The sequence below is a fragment of the Pelophylax lessonae genome, assembly GCF_965119305.1.
Source record: "Pelophylax lessonae genome assembly, chromosome: 3".
In the NCBI taxonomy this organism is placed as follows: domain Eukaryota; kingdom Metazoa; phylum Chordata; class Amphibia; order Anura; family Ranidae; genus Pelophylax; species Pelophylax lessonae.
Window position 1 is genome coordinate 100527811 of NC_138770.1, and position 19396 is coordinate 100547206.

Below are 19396 nucleotides of genomic sequence, written 5' to 3' on the forward strand. Positions count from 1 at the left end.
GATGTATTTCAGTTATCTTGCAAACCTGGCCTGTTAGTGGGCCCTGTAGGCCAGGGTTGAGCACCACTGCTCTATAGATTAATATAATTTTAGGGGCAATAAAGTCAGTTTCTGGATGGTATTAGCAATTACATTTTTCTTGTTAACTGCTGTTGAATATCTGAGCATGGATGAGCGGATTTCTCTTGGTTTGGTTTATGAACAGTTTTGCAAATCTTTCTCAAAGTTTGCAACCTTTGCAGTGAATCCCAATGAAATCTATAGGGGGCAAATCTTGTTATTTATTTCTGGCCATCTGTAGGGCAAATAAGTATGGGAAGCTTGATACTCTCTGGGGACATACCAATGTCAAAAAAAGAAACCACACTAAAACCAAAAAAAAAAACAAAAAACAATGTATCTCACTACGTAGAATTGTTAGCTCTCTCTAAAGCTGGCTATAGATGGACCGGATCTTATCTAGTTCAACAGGGTTTAGCCAAGATTTGATCCATCTATGGGCAGGCTGGTTGTATTGAAGTCAATCCAAGCATTTTGCAATTTGGCTGTTGGGAGCCTGTTGGTTTGGGGAAGGGTTATCCATTCCTTCAAGTTTTTGGCTCTTGTAACTCAACTGACCACCGGCAAAGACTATGCACTGCATTATAAGTCGTTCCTTATTTCTAGTGGCGAACATGCAACGTTTTTGGTCAAAAATCCCTTGGATTCGCCGCAAAACCATGGTAGCAGCAAATCCCTTTATGTTTATATACAAAATGTGTTCTATATCACAGTGCAGGAAATCTGTGTCAATATTTGTATTGTAAGCCAGAGACATAACGAGTCCCCTGAGATTTCCTATACTGTATATATTAAATCCTTGCATTTATTTGTTGGTAGGCTTACTTTAATGTTAGAGGTTATATAACTGATTTATTTTCCTGTAGATCTAAGCCTGACATCAAAATGGAGCCCAGTGCTGGGAGACCAATGGATTACCAAGTAAGTCTTCAGGAACATTTTCTCTTCTAAATTTTGCAAACATTTTGCAGTATAAAGTGAACCTGTGGCCAGATTATGAAAATAACAAGTATTAAAATGACTCACAAACAAGCGGATTCCAAACCATGCATGCACTGAAAAATAATTTAGTCTGGTAATTCAGAGTGCCCTGTATTGAATGTGAGTCACTTTTAGGAGGAACCAGGGGCAGAATAAAAGCACTGGCATGAAATCTAGTAGGAAGTGATTGGCATCTATAACCTGTCCCTAGGCTCTCCTTGAGGAATCCAAGATGGCGGTATACTGTAAAAATACTGTTTGCTTTAATTATGATTTAAATAATTGGGTTAGTTCAAGAGGGAACGACTCTTCCTGGGCCCATAGATCCGATGTTCCTCTCCTCATATACCAACCATGGGCTCACATTACTATCACAGGCTAGCCTGCAGTTTGTTTGTGAAATTCTTACCTCCTTGCTGCAGGGTTCTTCTAGATCTGTGACTCCATTTCACATGTGGTGTTTGGCTTCTCTGTTCACCTATGGGCGTCGCTTGCTCTACTGTGGGTTTATATCCTTTTTCCTTCTATTACTTCCTGGGTCACCTCCCTGTTTGCTTTCCTATATATACATGTTTTCAGTGCAGTGCTCCTTGCCTGATCAACTTCACAGTTCTCTGAATGCCTGGTTGTTACTACCTGTATATCCTATGTCTGACTACCAGTGTACCAATCCCAGCTTCGTTTATTGTTGTCTTTGTCTGCCGCCCACCCTGACCTTGGCTTGTTTCCTGGTTTTTCCCTCAGTCTCCTGTTGTACTCTGCCCTTACTAAGATTTGCCTGCATTCCCAGCTGGTCGTACCTAGGGGCCGTGACCTGGTTCCGGCTTGCTGCAAGACCATCCCCACCATCAGGGGCCCTAGTGAAGAAGCAGGCTGGGGCTTAAACTCTGCACCCTGGGGAACCCAGAGTTGGTGAACTACAAGGGTTCACTAATACAGACTCTTGACAATTACATTCTGTACAATACTTATATCTAATTCCTTTGAGTCTCTAGAAGGCTTTTATGGTAAGTCCTTCTGGACATTAACCATACTAGGCCATACACTGTAGATCACAACTGATCTTTTCTGTTGATACTAGGCCATACACTGTAGATCACAACTGATCTTATCTGTTGATACTAGGCCATACACTGTAGATCACAACTGATCTTATCTGTTGATACTAGGCCATACACTGTAGATCACAAGTTAATAACTCTAATGTAGATTCACTCCACTAGCCCTTTGCAGGCAATCTGGATTTCCAATATTTGGAACATCTTTCAAAGTAATGGAACCATCACGGTGACTTTTAGAAAGGCATTTACATGGCATGGAGGGATAGTAGGGGTGTACTCATGCTCAACTTACTGAAAACTCAATATTCTCCTTTTTTTAAGGACTCCTGGGGCAGATAAAGAAGGTTTAAGTGGAGCTCCAACCAAAAGGGGAAGCTCCACTTGTTTAGCACCCTCCCCCCTTCACTGCCACATTTGGCAGTTTTTTGGGGGCAAGAGGGTACCTGGTTTTGACAGGTACCCGCTCCCTCTTCCAGGTCAGATCACTGTGGTGATCTACAATGATATCTGGCCCCTCGTCCTTCCCCCGCAGCCTTCTGGGACACACACAGGTCCCAGAAGACTGCAGGACTATTTAGAAACTGCAGCGCGACTTACGCATGTGCAGTAGGAAACGGGCTGTGAAGTTGGAAGGCTTCACGGCCGGTTTCCCTTACCTAAGATGCCTGGCGTGTGCACCTGAATCTCATGAGCTAAACAGAGGATGTCATTCATTGGGCACTAGTTTAATTTCTGTAGTCTGACATATAGATTGAATGAAAATATTTAGTATGTTGGTTGTCTGGTCTAAGAGCCCGACCCTATGTTTGTCTTGGCAAACAAGTGGAAAAGTAGAGTGAGCACCCACAATTCCAGGCAAAGGATAATTTTTTGTTTTGGTTGGAGGTGAGAGCCACCACCAGGTTTTAATTTTTACCTTTTTCTACAAGTGACCATACCCTTCCCTACTCTATGTAAAAATTAATAAAGTCATAAAAAAACATTATTGGATGAGGTGGAGATCATGACATCACTGCCCTGCCTCTCCACATTGTCTAATTAGGAAATATTTTGCATTCATTGAGATAGTGAATGGTGACCATGCTGACTGACCGACAGGGCTGCTGTTAGAAATCACGGGGCCCCGTACAGACTACCTGGCAGCCCCCCCCCCCCCAAGAAAATTTTAAAGATATATTTAGCTAAAATTACAACAAAATCCCTATTAGCAGACACAAATATAACACAACTCGCATAACTCCTGCTAAATCTAGAAAAAAAAATGATGTTAAATAAAAATGAAGATGAGATGAGAAAAATATACAGGCTGGGCAGTTGGAGCTCAGTGATTAGGGAGACAGAGAGAGAGAGAAACAAAGTTACAAATAAACTCCTGAGCAGACATAACATTAGAGCCAGCGCTGGGAGGGGGGCCAACACAGGGAGGGGGATTAGTGAGAGATGACTGTCTCTTTCTCAGCAGATAAAAGCTGATAGCAAGGAGAAGGACAGATCAGATTTGGGTGCTGGAGGAAGATTTCTGTATTTGTTGTCCATCACTAATCACCCTCCCTGTGTGGGCCCTCCTGTGTGCTTGGGCCCCCTACAAGAGGGCTGGTGGTCCCCCCCTATCAGCGGCCCTGCTGACCGACCTCCTGTTCACAATGCAAAAGGGCAGCCGCTCAATACAGAACATGGAAGCGAGTCGAGATCACTGTAGTAGTGGTATCTACTACAATAATTTCCAGCTTCCTAGGGTATTCCACAGGCATGCAACATACATAATGTATAAACATGTATATAAAAAAAAAATAATGGGTAGACTTGATAGACTTTAGTCTTCTTTCTCCCGTCACTTTTCTGTTTCTATAATTACATTGGTCCAAGCTGTACCAGTGTAACCATGTAAACAATATTCCATACCTAAACTTCAGCTTTTCCACTTACAGTATATCCTTTAAATAATGATTTTCTGACCTTCCACTCCTGCAGGTTAGTATTACAGTGATCGAGGCTCGGCAGCTGGTGGGATTGAACATGGATCCAGTGGTTTGTGTTGAGGTCGGAGATGAGAAGAAATACACCTCCATGAAAGAGTCCACCAACTGCCCATACTATAATGAGGTAAGTACTTTGAACCACAGGCCATTAACAACTTCCAAGGAATGTGAGAGATCTTCCAGGAAAAAAATCTTATAAATAGCTAGACTTTCCTCTTGATCACAGCCAGGCTAACAGCATACACTGGAGAAATGTTATTTAAACTAGCATTTGCTTTAATACACTAGCGTCTTCTATTTCTTTTTTGCTTTTTATTTTTATTTATATTAATAAAATGTATTAACACCCACAATATTTTCAAACTAGGCTTAGATGTTTACAGGTTTTAAAATGAGAACATATAACAGGTAATGTGGATTATATACAGTGCTCAGCATAAATGAGTACACCCCAACAGATTTATCAGAAAACCTTTACTTTCCTTTCAGAATCAACATTTTCTATGAGAAACTATACTACAAAATATTCCCACAAATGCAGGCTATTGATTTCAGCCAAGATTTGTTCATTTGCACACACAAAGTATATTTCCTAAAAAAATCATTCAAGACCATGTTAGAAAAATGAATACACCCCAATGAAAGTCTTAGGAACAAAGCTAAATTTTAGGCAACAAAATCCTAATTAACAAGAATTCAACTACAGGACTTACAACTTAGGAGTCAAATTATTCATTAAACGGGTTTCCAGTTGATTATAAAAAGGGCATTACCTAACTAAGAAATTCCCTTCCCAATTCATGCAGTCAGCAATGGCACCACATGGAAGAGAAATGTCACAAGGCCTGAGAAAGAAAATCATTTCTTTACACAAGAAAGGTGAAGGCTACAAGAAGATCAGCAAAGCTTTAGTGCTGGTTCACACTGTTCCGACTTGTCAGGCGTCTTGGTTGCCTGACAAGTAGCGGTCCATGCTGTGCAATGGAACCGTTCTAAGAGGAGCGACTCAAGTCGCTCCGACTTAGAAAAAGGTGCCTGCACCTTTTTTTTGCAAAGTCGGAGCGACTTGCATTGACTTCCATTATGTGAAGTCGTTGCAAGCCACGCCGAAGTCGCGGTGCACAGGTGACGGCATTAGTCGCCTGAAGTCGGGTCGGATCAGTGTGAACCGACACTTGCTTATCAGTCAGAATACTGTAGCAAAAGTGATACAAAAATTTAACAAAGATGAAACTGCAACCATCTCACAGAGATGTCCAGGCCGTCCACAGAAGTTAAAACCTCGAAAGGAGTGTCTTCTGATGAGAAGGATTAAAGAAAATCGCCATTTAGTTGATTGCAGTTAGTTAAAGAAGTGGAAAGCCAAACTGGGGTGATTGTTTCCCATGACACAAAATAGCATGCATTGCAGAGGAATGGCATGCATGGGTGTCGTCCACGAAGGAAGCCTCACCTAAAGCCCATGCACAAAAAAACCTGCCTAGAATTTGCCAGGGCCCATGCTGAAAAAGAAGAAGACTTCTGGGACTCTGTACTCTGGTACTCTGGAGTGATGAGACCAAGATAAATGTTTGGAGTCGCAAAGGTGAAGAGTACAAAGAATAATGCATGGTGCCTACAGTGGAACATGATGGTGGCAGTGTCCTTCTGTGGGGCTACATGAGTGCTGCTGGTGTCGGGGAGCTGCATTTCATTGATGGTATCATGAATTCACAGATGTACGGCTCTATATTGAAACAGAAGATGCTACCATCAATCCGTGCCCTTGGTCGTTGTGCACTTTTCCAACATGACAATGATCCAAAACACACATCTAAAGCCACTGTTGTATTTCTGAAGAAGAACAGAGTGAAAGTGATTCAGTGGCCAAGTATGTCTCTGATCTGAACTCAATCTAACACATGTTGAATTCTGAGGAGACAAGTTGGGCATCACTCTCCATCCAGCATCCAGGCTCTAAAAGAGGTCCTTCTTGAAGAATGGAAAAAGATTGATGTTACAATATGTCGCCAACTTGTTCATTCCATGCCCAGAAGACTTGGTGCTGTTCTTACATATCATGGAGGTCATACAAAATATTAGATGTTGTAGTTTTTGTTGTGGGGTGTATTTATTTTTTCATCAACTAATTTCAGTAAAACTGAAGATTTTGTAATCTAAGTTATATTATTAACCTTACTTTCATGTAATGAGCTAAACAAATGTTCTATAAAATTCAGTTTTGTCAGAATTTTGGAAATTGTTTTTGTGTTCATTAAGATATTAATTAAAATCTTACTTTTCAAAAAGGGTGTACTCATCAATGCAGAGCAAGGTAACCCCTATGAGAGAACACAATTTTCCACAAGACTGATCCTTAAAGTAGTGATAACTCTCTGCGTTTGTAGGTTGAACAAATTGAGCACAATGAAACAAACATTCTCCAGCAAGCTGTTTGTTAAAATTATTACCCAGCATTTGCTTTTTTCACCTTTTAAACCTGCTGGTTCCTGCTCTCTCAGGGCTGCTTCCCTGAACTTCCAGCCTTCAAAGAAAAGCATTAGCAGTAGACAGTGCATACTCCAGCTAGTCTGTTGGCTGGGAGGAAGTAGGAGAAGAGAGGAACAGGGTAGTGCCTTGCAAACCTAGTCTTGTGGGCCTGTGTGTTTTTTATTGATGCACAGAGTGTAGGGGGATACAACTGTAGTCCCTGCATGCAGGGGTGTCTCCATGGGCATCCGCAAAACTTTTTTCAGGGGGGGCATCATTTTAAGATCACCCATGCTCCGCCCCTTTTTACCCCCATAGATCCCCTTTAGAGCAGGGTCCCCATAGATCCCCATTTAGAGCAGCCCAGGCCAGGGTCCCCCATAAATCCTCCTTTAGAGCAGGCCAGGGTCCCCATAGATCCCTTTTTAGTCTAACCTTTTCACCTATATTCCCCATGCTACCAGGTTTTCCTGCACCACCAGGTACTCCAGGCCCTCCCTGCAAAGAATATATATATATTTAGCCAATATGACCCCCTTTAGAGCAGGCAAGGATCCCCATAGATCCCCTTTAGAGCATGCCAGGGTCCCTATAGATCCCCCTTTAGAGCAGGCCAGGATCCCCCATGGATTCCCTTTAGAGGAGGGTGACCAAAGATCCCCCTTTAGAGCAGACCAGGGTTGCCCATAGATCCCTCTTTAGAGCAGGCTCGCCGTAGATTCCCCTCCTAGAGCAGGCCAGGAAATTTACAGGGGGGGGGCGCTTGCCCCCCCTTGCGGACGTCCATGGGTGTCTCCATTGGAAGCTGCAAGAGAAAGAAACCTGGGGAAGCAATCAGGGCAACATCTTAAACTGGAATATAGACAAGGGTTAAAAGATAAAGGAGCTGCATAGTTAGTAAATGATTAAATCAGCTGCTGAAAGTGCTTAAAACAATCAATGTCACATTAAAGTGTATGTAAAACCCAAGATAAAAAATGTAATATATTGCAGCTTACCAGTCCTTAGATGAGGTGGCTTCTTTAGTTTTCTTTTTACAAGCTAAGCACATTTGTCCATAATACTAGTTGTGTCTGACAGAATTTCAGCATCCTTGTACTTGCATAAAATGTAATCGGCCTTCCCAGCTATCGTCTATGAACTACAACACAACTGTACTCTATGTAGGATAGATGGGGATAGGTAAAACATTTGTAGTCCAAATGGGGGGGGGGCAGCCTGGGGTTACAGCGCTGCTCCGCCATAGATACAGTGCAATGAGTAAGTGCTGTCACCCTAGAAGAGGAAGTATGTTACTGGCAGGCATTGCCAGGACAAGGTAATCTACTGCCCAGGGTGAAGATACCAAGCTGCTCTTCCCCCGTTGGGCACCCTATCGTCCTCTGCACTTAGGATCTTTGATACTAGCATAACAGTGCCACTTCTGCCTGTCTGACAGTTGCAAGGTGCAACAGAAATAAATGTTGGGCAGTCAGCTGGCCAACACCCAATGTGGACTGCACCCCCGAACCACCCTATGCACACCACTGGTGCAAACAATGAACCTCATCGCCAGAGATATCACTGCTCCTCTGATGGGGCTCCTCTAGGGTAGGCAGCCCCCAAGCAATAGGGTGGGTCAGTAAAGGATGGAAGGGGTAAAGGAGGACTCTTGGCTTGGTTAAATCTACTCTATGGCCTACTGCCTTGCAGCACTCCCCTCCCTTAACACCTAGAGACACTGGGGGAGATTTACTAAAACTGAAACACTAAAAAACTGGTGCGGCTGTGCATGGTAGACAATCAGCTTCTAAAGTCAGCTTTTCAAATAAGCTTGACAAAAAAAAAACTGAGCTGCAACAGATATTGCACCCTCCAGTTTTAGTAAATAACCCCTACTGTGCCCAGGGCAGCTGCCCCTCCAGCCCCCTTCTCTCTCTTTAGTCCCAGCCCTGCTTGCAGGATAATTGGGTAAATATGAAGGTAAAAAAATGAAAATGGAAACTAGTGCAGCCACCACATCTATAGATTGGTAAGCTACAATATATTATATTTGTGTTCTTGGGTTTAGATACACTATTACATATACTAAACTAAAGTAAAAGTCCCCGTTCACACTGGGGCATCCTGTCAGGCGACCTGGTCGCTTGACAGGTCGCCGTAGGTCGCCTGCCATAGAGAAGCTGTGGACCCGTTCTAATAGGAGCGACACAAGTCACTCCGACTTAGAAAAAGGGTCCGGAGCTTCTTTGGGGCGACCTGGAGTGACCTGCATTGACTTCAATGTTATGAAGTCCGTGCCAGCCGCTCCGAGGTCGCGGTGCGGGCAGCGCGCCGCGACCTATGAGGTTGCCCCGGCAAGTAGCGTCACCCCAGTGTGAACGGGGCCTAACTCTTTTGTTGTTCTTGGTTGTTATCATTTTGTCAGTAAAGTCATGCCAGATGTTTGTAGAACTGCCCCCTAGTTTTTATTTCACTGAATTCATCTGGTAGGTCTTCTTGAGATTTTGGGGCTTGCATAAGGGTCCATAAATGCTCTTAAACGTCTGTACAAAAATATTCTATATGAGTGTCTTTTTTCTGTCAAAAGAACTGGTGTTTTTTTTTAAGCCCAGTGTGCATGGACCCGGAAACAGAACCATGTTTTTCAAAACCTTTGTGGGCAACCTCTGACCTCATAAGTCACCAAGTACTTTGATAAGGGCTAGCTTATCCTTCTTTTCTACTGAGCGGTTTCGTTCTTTAGCTTACTGGTAAAGCTGGCCATGCACAGGTAAACTTTTGCTTGAAAATATTCAGTTTCAAGACATTTGTTCAATTTTACTAGTGGGGTCAAATCAAAGTTCGTTTTCAAGCGTAGCAATGAGAAAATCTGAAGATGCAGGATGGCTATTTTTCTCAATGGAAGAAATTTTAACTGTGAATGTGGGAAAATCATATACTGTATATTGTAATGTCCATTCAAATAAATGGGATTCCATTCAAGTAGCAGGTTTGGACGGAACATTAAGGACTTTTGAACAAAAGTAGTTGACTCAATGATGGCAAGAAAATAAAACGTTAGGATGAATAATTTTTCAATAACATTCGGACAAAAATCATCTGTACGGCCAGCTTAATAGACTTTTAGGCATAGAAGAAGAGATAGGAGAAGAATTTACAACCCCCTTCTATTTCCAAATAATTTATTATACCTAATAACCATGGAGTGGAAGTGCAGATGTAAAGCCAAGAGAAATGAGAAATGAGACAGGCTTGAAATGTAAGGTCAGAATGGTTGTACTTTGGAACAGCTCCAGATCACATGAATAAAGTTCTCCTCTGAAGCTTGACGTTAATGGTGTTTGGGGTTATTTCTTCTTCCCATGTTACTAAAGTCTATAATATGCTTGATAAAAGTAGCATAGCTGCATCAGTTTGTCTCTAGAGCAGCCATTCCCAGTCAGGGTCCCATGGAAGCACTAGGGTTCCTCCAGAAGTTGCTAAAGATTCCTTGAGCTGTAGCTGATTGACTTTCTTCCATTTGATGGTAGTTGCTGCTTAGTTCAAGGTCAGCGCCACTAGGCAGAGACCGAAGCATGACACCAATAATCTTTTAAGCTCTCTTTAACCACTTAAGCCCCGAAAGATTTTACCCCCTTCCTGACCAGGGCCTATTTTGCGATTCGGCACTGCGTGACTTTAACGGACAATTGCGCGGTCGTGCGACGCTGTACCCAAACGAATTTGACGTCCTTTTTTTCCCACAAAGAGAGCTTTCTTTTGGTGGTATTTGATCACCTGTGCAATTTTTTGATCATGCGCTATAAACAAAAAAAGAGCCTCAATTTTGCAAAAATAATATTTTTCACATTTTTTTTATATGAAATTCCCCCCCAAAAAAATGTAAAAATGAAATCTTTTTAACATTTTCGGCCAATTTGTTTTATGCTACATATGTTTGGTAAAAAAAATCGCAAAAAGCGTATTTTGATTGGTTTGCGCAAAAGTTATCGCGTTTACTAACAAAGGGAAAGATTTTTGTCATTTTTGTTGTTTTTTTTTAACGCGTAATGGCGGCGATCTGCGTTTTTTTTTTTTTGCGGTACTGCGACATTGCGGCGGACAGATCGGACCCTTGACTGACATTTTTGACACTTTTGGGGTTACCAGTGACATTTCTACAGTAATCAGTGCTATACATGAAGGGGTTAACTTTTTTTGAGAGGGAGGGGTTATGTGTGTCCCTAGGGGCGTGATTCTAACTGTGATTGGCTGTGGCTTGAGGTGTAAGAACAGTGATCAACGGTCCTACATAGTAGAACCGTATGATCACCATTCATACACGGGAGAATGACAGGCGGCTTGTTTACATTAGCCGCCTGCCTTTCTCCCTCTGCACCGACGATCGCCGAGTGACCGGCGGACATCGGGTCCGCTGGTTACACGCGCGGGGGGGGTCCGTGACCACGAGGGAGCGCGCCTCCGGGGGCGCGCGCTCGCTCCCTAGACCCTCACAGGCTAGCGATGTAGTACTACGTCGCTCTGCCTGTGATGGGCTGACCGCCGCAGTAAATAGTCGTGCGGCGGTCGGCAAGTGGTTAAGGGTAGCATTCTTACCACCACAGGTTGCAAAAAATAAATTTGCTTGATTCCCCTATCAACACAGCCAGTGTTGATGGGGTAAACTCTTCCTTGGAGCTATTGTGTTCTCCCGGTGGGGGGGAGCCATCCCTGCCCGGAGAACACAGTGGTTACTGCTAGTGGCTGTAATAGCCACTGGTAATAATCGCATGTAAAATCCAATACAACCTGGATACAGTGAACTTGCCCATACATCATTTCAATCTCGTCAGGTTCCTGCTGAACCGGCCGAGATTCAAACCGTCTATGGTTGGCTTAAAGGTTGCACTCCTCCTGACCAGCAATGAAAATGTTTTTCCTTTAGTTTTACTGGTCTTAGCTGACAATGCTCACCATACTGCATCTATAGAAGAGCAGCATTGTCACCCTAGGACAGAACTAGAACTACTCCCCCTCTCCTCTCCTGCATAACATAATGGGAGGTGTTCTTCAGTCCTTAGAGGGAGCTGGGAGGAATTCTAACTGAAACTGACAGGGGTAGCCAGCACAGAAACTTCAAAGCTCACTGGATTTCTGGCAGGATGAACATTTTTTATTCTTAATTATCATATAGATAAAAAAGATATTTACTGGCATATTTAACAGATCACAAGGAAGCCCATAAGATATATATTTATTGTTGGGGTTTAAATACGTGTTCCTATGAGTTCTGTTATCTGAATTCCATCTCTTATAATCAATGTCTCTCCTTCTTCCAACAGTACTTTGTCTTTGATTTCCACGTGCCTCCGGACGTGATGTTTGACAAAATTATCAAACTGTCAGTAAGTAACAATGTTTGCTGTTCCCTATCGACATAAAACACTGAGAAGTGTGGTGAGCGATCACTTCTCCCGTCAGCACAAACACATTTTACAACCTCAGTTTACTTTCTCCGGGGCTCCAGGGAATATTGATTTTATTTCTTACTGTTCACCGGGAATGCAAAGCGATATTTATGTATCCAATAATGAGTATGGTGGCTTCGTTTGAGAAGAAAAGCATGAAAAAAAAGGTTTTATCTCTCCTATATATCATATCAGTTCACAGATTACATTTGTTTTAGAGAAAGATCGAGATTAGAGTTACTAGGTGAAAAGACATGGGCAGCAGCCCAATTTACCTGTCGGCGATGTCGATTTTTTCCTATCTAGTGCCAAAAATTTTCAGATTAGATAGTGCAAGCAAGTCATGAGTATGAAGTATTCCCTTTTATTCTGGAAATTTTGACTGGCAGTAAGCACTTGCTGAGATTGTGATCCCTAGGATAGCCAAAACATTTTTATTTTGTTTTGCATAGAGCAGGGAAGGGGGTATACGCTCTTCCAAGTTTTTCTACACCCTGTGTTGCTATTGGGAAGATTTCCCATCACTTTTGTCAGGCAGAATGGGCTGGCCCTTTAAAGGCTCTTCACACCTGTCTGGTGAGTTGCAGTATGTTACTGCACAAACATTAACCTCTTCCGGACCGGAAGGTTTTACCCCATTAAGGACCAGGCTATTTTTTGTGATTCGGCACTGCATCACTTTAACGGACAATTGCATGTTTATGCGACGCTGTACCTAAATACAATTGATGTATTTTTTTCCCCACAAACAGAGCTTTCTTTTGGTGGTATTTGATCACCTGTGCGTTTTTCATTTTGTGCGCTATAAACAAAAAAAGGGCGACAATTCTGGAAAAAAAAAACAATATTTTTTACTTTCTGCTATATAACATCCCCAATAAAAAAAATGTGAAAATCACATTTTTTCATCCTTTTAGGCCAATTTGTATTCCACTACATATTTTAGGTAAAAAATATATATCCAAATAGGGGTATTTGATTGGTTTGCACAAAAGTTATCGCGTCTACAAACTAGGGGAAAGATTTATGTCATTTTTATTTATTGTTAATTTTTTACTAGTAATGGCGGCGATCTGCGATTTTTAGCGGGACTGCGACATTGCAGTGGACAGATCGGACCCCTAACTGACATTTTTGACACTTATGGGGGGGCCAGTGACATTAATACAGTAATCAGTGCTAAAAATTTGCACTGTTACTGTAATAATGACAATGGCAGGGAAGGGGCAAACTCAGGGGCGATCAAGGGTTAAGTGTTAGCCTAGGGGGTGTTTTCTAACTGTGGGGGGGATGGGCTTGTGGAATCAACACATAAATCTGTGATGCCCAATAGGAGGAACACAGGCGCTCTGAGCTGATTCCTGAGAGAACAGCGATCTGCTGTGTTTACAACAGCAGACCACTGTTATCTCTCCATGGGGAGTGATTGCGGGTGCCCGGCGGCAATCGCGGCCACCGGCCCCGTGAATCAACTTCCCTAATGGGGGTGCACGCGTGCCCCAGGAGCGCTCCCACAAACCGTCGTACAGGTACGGTGGTTCACGCAGCCGAGCCAGCCTGCCGCAGTATATCTGTGGCAGGCGGTCGGCAAGTGATTAATGTGTGTTATTTCATATAGAGGTAACTTATTCATTTTGAATGGGCTGCCAATGCACAAAAAAAAAATAGAAAGAAACCTTTTTTTTTTAATGCAGTGTACCACATCTGGTTCCCCTCTGTGTGGTTTTGTACGCTACAATGCATGTGTGTTGTAGTGTGTTTGCAAGGTGTGTTGAAGTTGCGTTATCTCAACACATAAGTATGAAGCCAATCTTAAAGCTGCAACTCCCTTTTGCTCATTGGTAAACAGAGTGAAAAAATAAAGTAAAAACTTCCTATGTGAACAATATTTGTTATAACTTATATATGGCTTTGTGCTTTCTCATAGGTCATCCACTCCAAGAATCTCCTGCGCAGTGGCACATTGGTCGGATCCTTCAAGCTGGATGTGGGGACGGTCTATACACAACCTGGTAGATCCTTATAGGCTGGTGTCTAAGATGTTTAAATGAAAGTTTTCTTTGTAAATCCATGTTTAACTTCCATCTCTTGCATCATCATTCTAGAACACCAATTCTACCACAAATGGGCCATTCTTTCTGACCCTGATGACATCACAGCAGGAGTTAAGGGTTACCTGAAATGTGACATTGCTGTCGTTGGAAAAGGTGACAATATAAAGACACCTCACAAAGCTAATGAGACTGATGATGATGACATTGAAGGGTGAGTGTCTCAGCCCTTGTACCTGGCTGCTTCCCTTTATGTTGTTAATTTTGGTGGCTTCATTTTTCATTTGAGGTTTCTGTGAGGCACTATGGGACTTCTTTGAAACATTTCATAGTGTCATCTGTTTTAGGCTAAAGAAGGCATGAAAGGAATGTGTCACCCTTCCAACTACATGGCAGATGAGATTTAATGTAGAAAAATGTAAAGTAATGCACCTGGGTGCCAGAAACCAGAAAGCAAGCTACTCACTAGGGGGGGGGGAACCTCTGGGTGAGTCTAGGATGGAAAAGGACCTGGGGGTACTGGTAGACAACAGGCTTGGAAGTGGCATGCAATGCCAAGCCGCTGCAAGCAAAGCCAACAGAATACTGGGATGTATAAAAAAGGGGATTCACTCCAGAAATAAAGAGATTATTCTCCCACTCTACAAGACTCTGGTCTGGCCACATCTGGAGTATGCCGTCCAGTTCTGGGCACCGGTCCTCGGGAAAGATGTGCTGGAATTGGAGAAAGTCCAGAGAAGGGCAACAAAAATAATTAGGGGAATGGAGGACATCAGCTATGAGGAAAGACTACAAGCACTGAACTTATTCTCTCTGGAGAAGAGACGATTGAGGGGGGATATGATATCAATGTACAAATACTGTACAGGCAACCCTAGCATAAGGAACAAACTATTCAGAGAAAGGGAATACAATAAGACAAGTGGCCACTCACTAAAACTAGAGGAAAGGCGGTTTAACCTTAAAATACGCAGGGGGTTCTTCACTGTCAGAGCAGTAAGGATGTGGAATTCTCTCCCGCAAGCAGTCGTATCAGCAGGGAGCATTGATAGTTTCAAAAAACTATTAGATGGGCACCTTAAAGATCACAACATACAGGGGTATGCAATGTGCGGTTAACAGTAGACACACACACACATCATAGGTTGAATTGGATGGACTGATGTCTTTTTCAACCTCACTAACTACTGTATGTAACTATAAAGTCAGGCATAGGGGCACCACCTGGTGCATGAGTGCTAAGGAACTCTCATTGGATAGTGGGATGGTGGCTGGGCAGGAGATAGCTTTGGAGTTGGGATATATCTTTGCGGTTTGAAAAGGCAAGCCCCTGCTAACAGAGTTGACCTGTGACCCTCTAAAACCAATAAAAGTAGGAATTTAAAGAGGAAGTCCAGTTATGGGTATTTTTACATGATTATATTGGTCCAGCTTGGGCCAATGTACCAATGTATATACTATACCTGTAGGATCTCTCTAGAAGATGGAAATCACAGTAGTAGACACCAATACTACTACAGTAATCTCCACTAACTTCCATGTTCTGTGCCGAGCTGGTGACCTCCTGTGTTCACAATGCAGCCGTTCGGGAGAGGACCTGCTAGGTAGTAGAGATTACTTTAGTGGTGGTGCCTACTTTAGTGATTTCCAACTTCTAGAGGGATCCCACAGGTAGGGTATATGCATAGTTATGTTGGTCTAAACTGGACCAACGTAGGTATGTAAAAACATCCATACCTGCAATTTTTAAGTTTGAGGGACACAAAAATTGAAACCCAACAGAGGTTCCTTCTCTTCCTCTTTCCACAAAAAAATAAAAAGTGGAGTTCTTTTTTAAAGTGAACACATGCTTTACTTGTGCAGGGCAAACCAGTAGGCTGATTTAACTTCCTCCTGTCTATGCAGCATATAATAAATCCTCTTATACTTCCCTGCTGCTCTTTTCACCTGTAGGAGTGCAGAAAATACTCAATCCTTTCAGACATGACAGAGCTGCTGATTGGTCCAGCACTATCACATGGGGTAGAGAGAGACAGCCTTCTATAAACTCCATGATTGTGATCTTTAAAGGTGTTTTTTACAAATATAAGTAAGGGCAACTGGATTCCCCTTAGGGCTCATTCACATCCTCACGGTGCATAAACACACAGGCATTGACACGTGTCATTGCTCTGCCTTGTGGCAGACCATTCAAAATAAATCGGCTACCTGGCTCCCAATGGACGCTGGGGTTGGGCCCCATGGAATTTCCTAATCCTAACACCTTCCCCATTACGTCTACCTCTCCCCCATCCTCTGATTCAGCCTCTTTCTCTTCTTGGCTTCCTTTAAAGGCATACTGTCCAACTTTCTGGGCTAGTAAATTGGGACACCTTAAAGCGCATTTTATAGGCATTTTTGATAGAGTAAGGGAAGGTTATAACCCCTGTCAATTTTTGTAGCCATCTGTTCCCCATTGGGTAGAATGCCATTCACTTCCTGTTCCATAGACAAAACAGGAAGTTACAGGAAATCCCTCCAAAGTTGTCACCTCGGTCACTAGAACAAGTGTCTCCGTTTGAAGATTTCCCCTCTATTCCTGCTCTGGTGACAACCCACAATGTGTATATTCTTTCACTTTCACTTTTGGTGATTATGGCAAACAGGACAAATAAAAAGGGTGAATCTCCCTAATGAGGGCACAGACAGCAAAAAAAAAAAAAAATCAACAGGGGCTCTAATTAGGGATCGACCAATTATCGGCAATGCCAATATATCGGGGATATGCACTTTCCCCAATATATCGGAATCGGCCCCTGAGGTTACCGATATTGCCGATATTTCCGGAAAGTGCTTGTACCGGAGTGATACCTGCAGCTAGAGGCATCACCCCGGTACCGGCGTCCATAGCCGACGGTCGGCTGTCTTGTAATGGCAACCAATGCGGGAGACTCAGGCACAGCCGCTGAAGAGAAGACCCGATCAAAGCCGCATTCGGCTCTGATGGGGTCTCCATGTAAAAAACCTGGAAGTGATGTCATGACATCACTTCCGGGTACTCAGAGACAAATTTAATTGAATTAAAATTTTTTAATTTAAAATGCGAGCATTCAAAATAGACAAACTTGGCGTTTTGAATGCTTTTAAGAGCAGAGGAGGGGTTTGGGGTCTTTTAGACTCCCAGATCACCCCACCAGAGTAACTGTGGGAAAAAAAAATTGAAATGTCCGCAAATATCGGCCAATATCGGCCGATACTGATATCCGATGACCAAAATATCGGTATCTGTATCGGCAATAAAAAAACGATATTGGTCGATCACTACTTCTAATCTCTTTTTACCCTATCCAAAACTAAAAAAAAAAAAGAGTTTCGCCTTTAGTTCTACTTTAACTACTTGTCCTTTATATTGGCTTTTCTAAATAATACATGTAATAATTAGAGGTTGCATAGAAAATTTGAGACAATAAGGCACTTGATAGGTAAAAATCCTTTTCCAGAGGTCTATACATCACACAAAAAAAGAAGGGCAACTGGGGAGGGAAGAGGAACGGAGCAGAAAAGTCCATTCCAATGAGGGACAGTAGGGAGCTATGCCTAAAGGTTAATTAAGAAGCTGATAATCTCAGCAGGAATGAGAGCAAGGCTTCCTTTACATCCATCTAAAGTCGTATCTGTCATTATCTTGTGTTATAGACATAGTCTCCCTCCTTCAGCTGTAAGTCACATGCACTACATGAAAAGAGGCCACCGCATGGCATACCTCATTAAATCCCGCGTATCCGTCACTTCATTATCACCAGCCCCTAGCCTTCATTAAGTCCATCACTTACCGCACAGAAATGTTACACTGATTGAATTACCCGATCGTTTTGTTTAATGTCACAGTTTCATTACAATCACCTCACTAACATAAAAACATAAAAGTGTCGCTGGAAGGGGAACGTAATGTTTCTGCAGGCCAATGCAACCCGTTCACCTAGAGAAAGTAGAAATCTAGGTTTAATTTCACTATAAGAACACCTTGGTTTATCCTGCTTTATATAACATTTGAAATAGAATTGTATGATCCCATCCCACGCCTCCAATAGAAGAGTACTTAGGTATGTAGAACATGTAAATCCTGCCCTCCTTATTCTTCTCAATCCTCTTCATCTTTATGTAACACCAAGAGGGGGACCTGATGTGCTGATCAGAAAGGCTTCAAAGCCATCCTGTACATCTGGGAGCCCCCACAGCTCAAACACGTCTCACCAGGGAGTCTGCCAGAGGACAAAATGACAGCTTTGAATTCAGGATGGAGTAAACAGCGAAGCTTTGCATAGACAGTGACAGGCATGGGGTTAGGGGGATATGCTAGAATAAATACTGGTAAAAGTATAATAATATAAACCAAGCACTGTATTAAAGTGTATCTAAGTGCAAATCGTAAATGTAAAAAAAAAAAAAAAAGTTGATAGTATTGCAGCCTATCAGTCCTTAGATGTGGTGGCCACATTAGTTCTCCTTTTCAGGCTTTTTCCCCCTTTGTTTTCACCTGTTGATTTGACCAGTAACACTTTTTCTGTCTTAGAGCCCGTTCACATTAGGTCGCTCCAACTTAGGGGGCGACCTGTGAAGTCGCATGCAGCGCGACTTCGGCGCGACTTGCACGGACTTCACATAATGGAAGTCAATGCAAGTCGCCTACAGGTCGCCCCCAAGTAGTACAGGACCCTTTTTCTAAGTTGGAGTGATTTGTGTCGCTCCTATTAGAACGGCTCCTGTACTACACAGTGGGAGCGACGATGCACGACTTGTCAGGCTGACTTAGGGTGATAACACTCGCTCAATGTACTCTCTTTATGGAGGGGCGGAGTGGTCACTCTAGGACAAGACTTCAGCTCTCCTCTCTTCTCTTCTCTTCTCTTCTCTTCTCTTCTCTTCTCTTCTCTTCTCTTCTCTTCTCTTCTCTTCTCTTCTCTTCTCTTCTCTTCTCTTCTCTTCTCTTCCCTTCCCTTCCCTTCCCTTCTCTTCTCTTCTCTTCTCTTCTCTTCTCTTCTCTTCTCTTCTCTTCTCTTCTCTTCTCTTCTCTTCCCTTCCCTTCCCTTCCCTTCCCTTCTCTTCTCTTCCCTTCTCTTCCCTTCTCTTCCCTTCTCTTCCCTTCTCTTCTCTTCCCTTCTCTTCTCTTCTCTTCCCTTCTCTTCCCTTCCCTTCCCTTCCCTTCTCTTCTCTTCTCTTCCCTTCTCTTCCCTTCTCTTCTCTTCCCTTCTCTTCCCTTCTCTTCTCTTCCCTTCTCTTCCCTTCTCTTCCCTTCTCTTCCCTTCCCTTTCCCACAGACGAAGTCTAGAGTAGCCTTTCTCAACTATTTCAAACCAGAGGAACCCTTAAAATAACCTTACGGTATC

General features: G+C 42.9%; 1 protein-coding gene across 12 annotated transcripts in view; it reads left to right on the plus strand.

The window, feature by feature from the left end:
* Positions 1–19396, plus strand: part of OTOF (otoferlin) — a 588950-nt gene that overhangs the window by 421437 nt on the left and 148117 nt on the right. For all 12 annotated transcript variants that reach the window (XR_014225011.1, XM_082249402.1, XM_082249403.1 and 9 more), the window contains exons 8-12: positions 927–981; positions 4074–4205; positions 11854–11916; positions 13907–13991; positions 14085–14244. Coding sequence is in view for 11 of the 12 variants with exons in the window: in XM_082249402.1 (XP_082105528.1) it covers positions 927–981; positions 4074–4205; positions 11854–11916; positions 13907–13991; positions 14085–14244 (495 nt within the window). In the remaining variant the exon portion in view is untranslated. The remainder of the gene's footprint in view (positions 1–926; positions 982–4073; positions 4206–11853; positions 11917–13906; positions 13992–14084; positions 14245–19396) is intronic.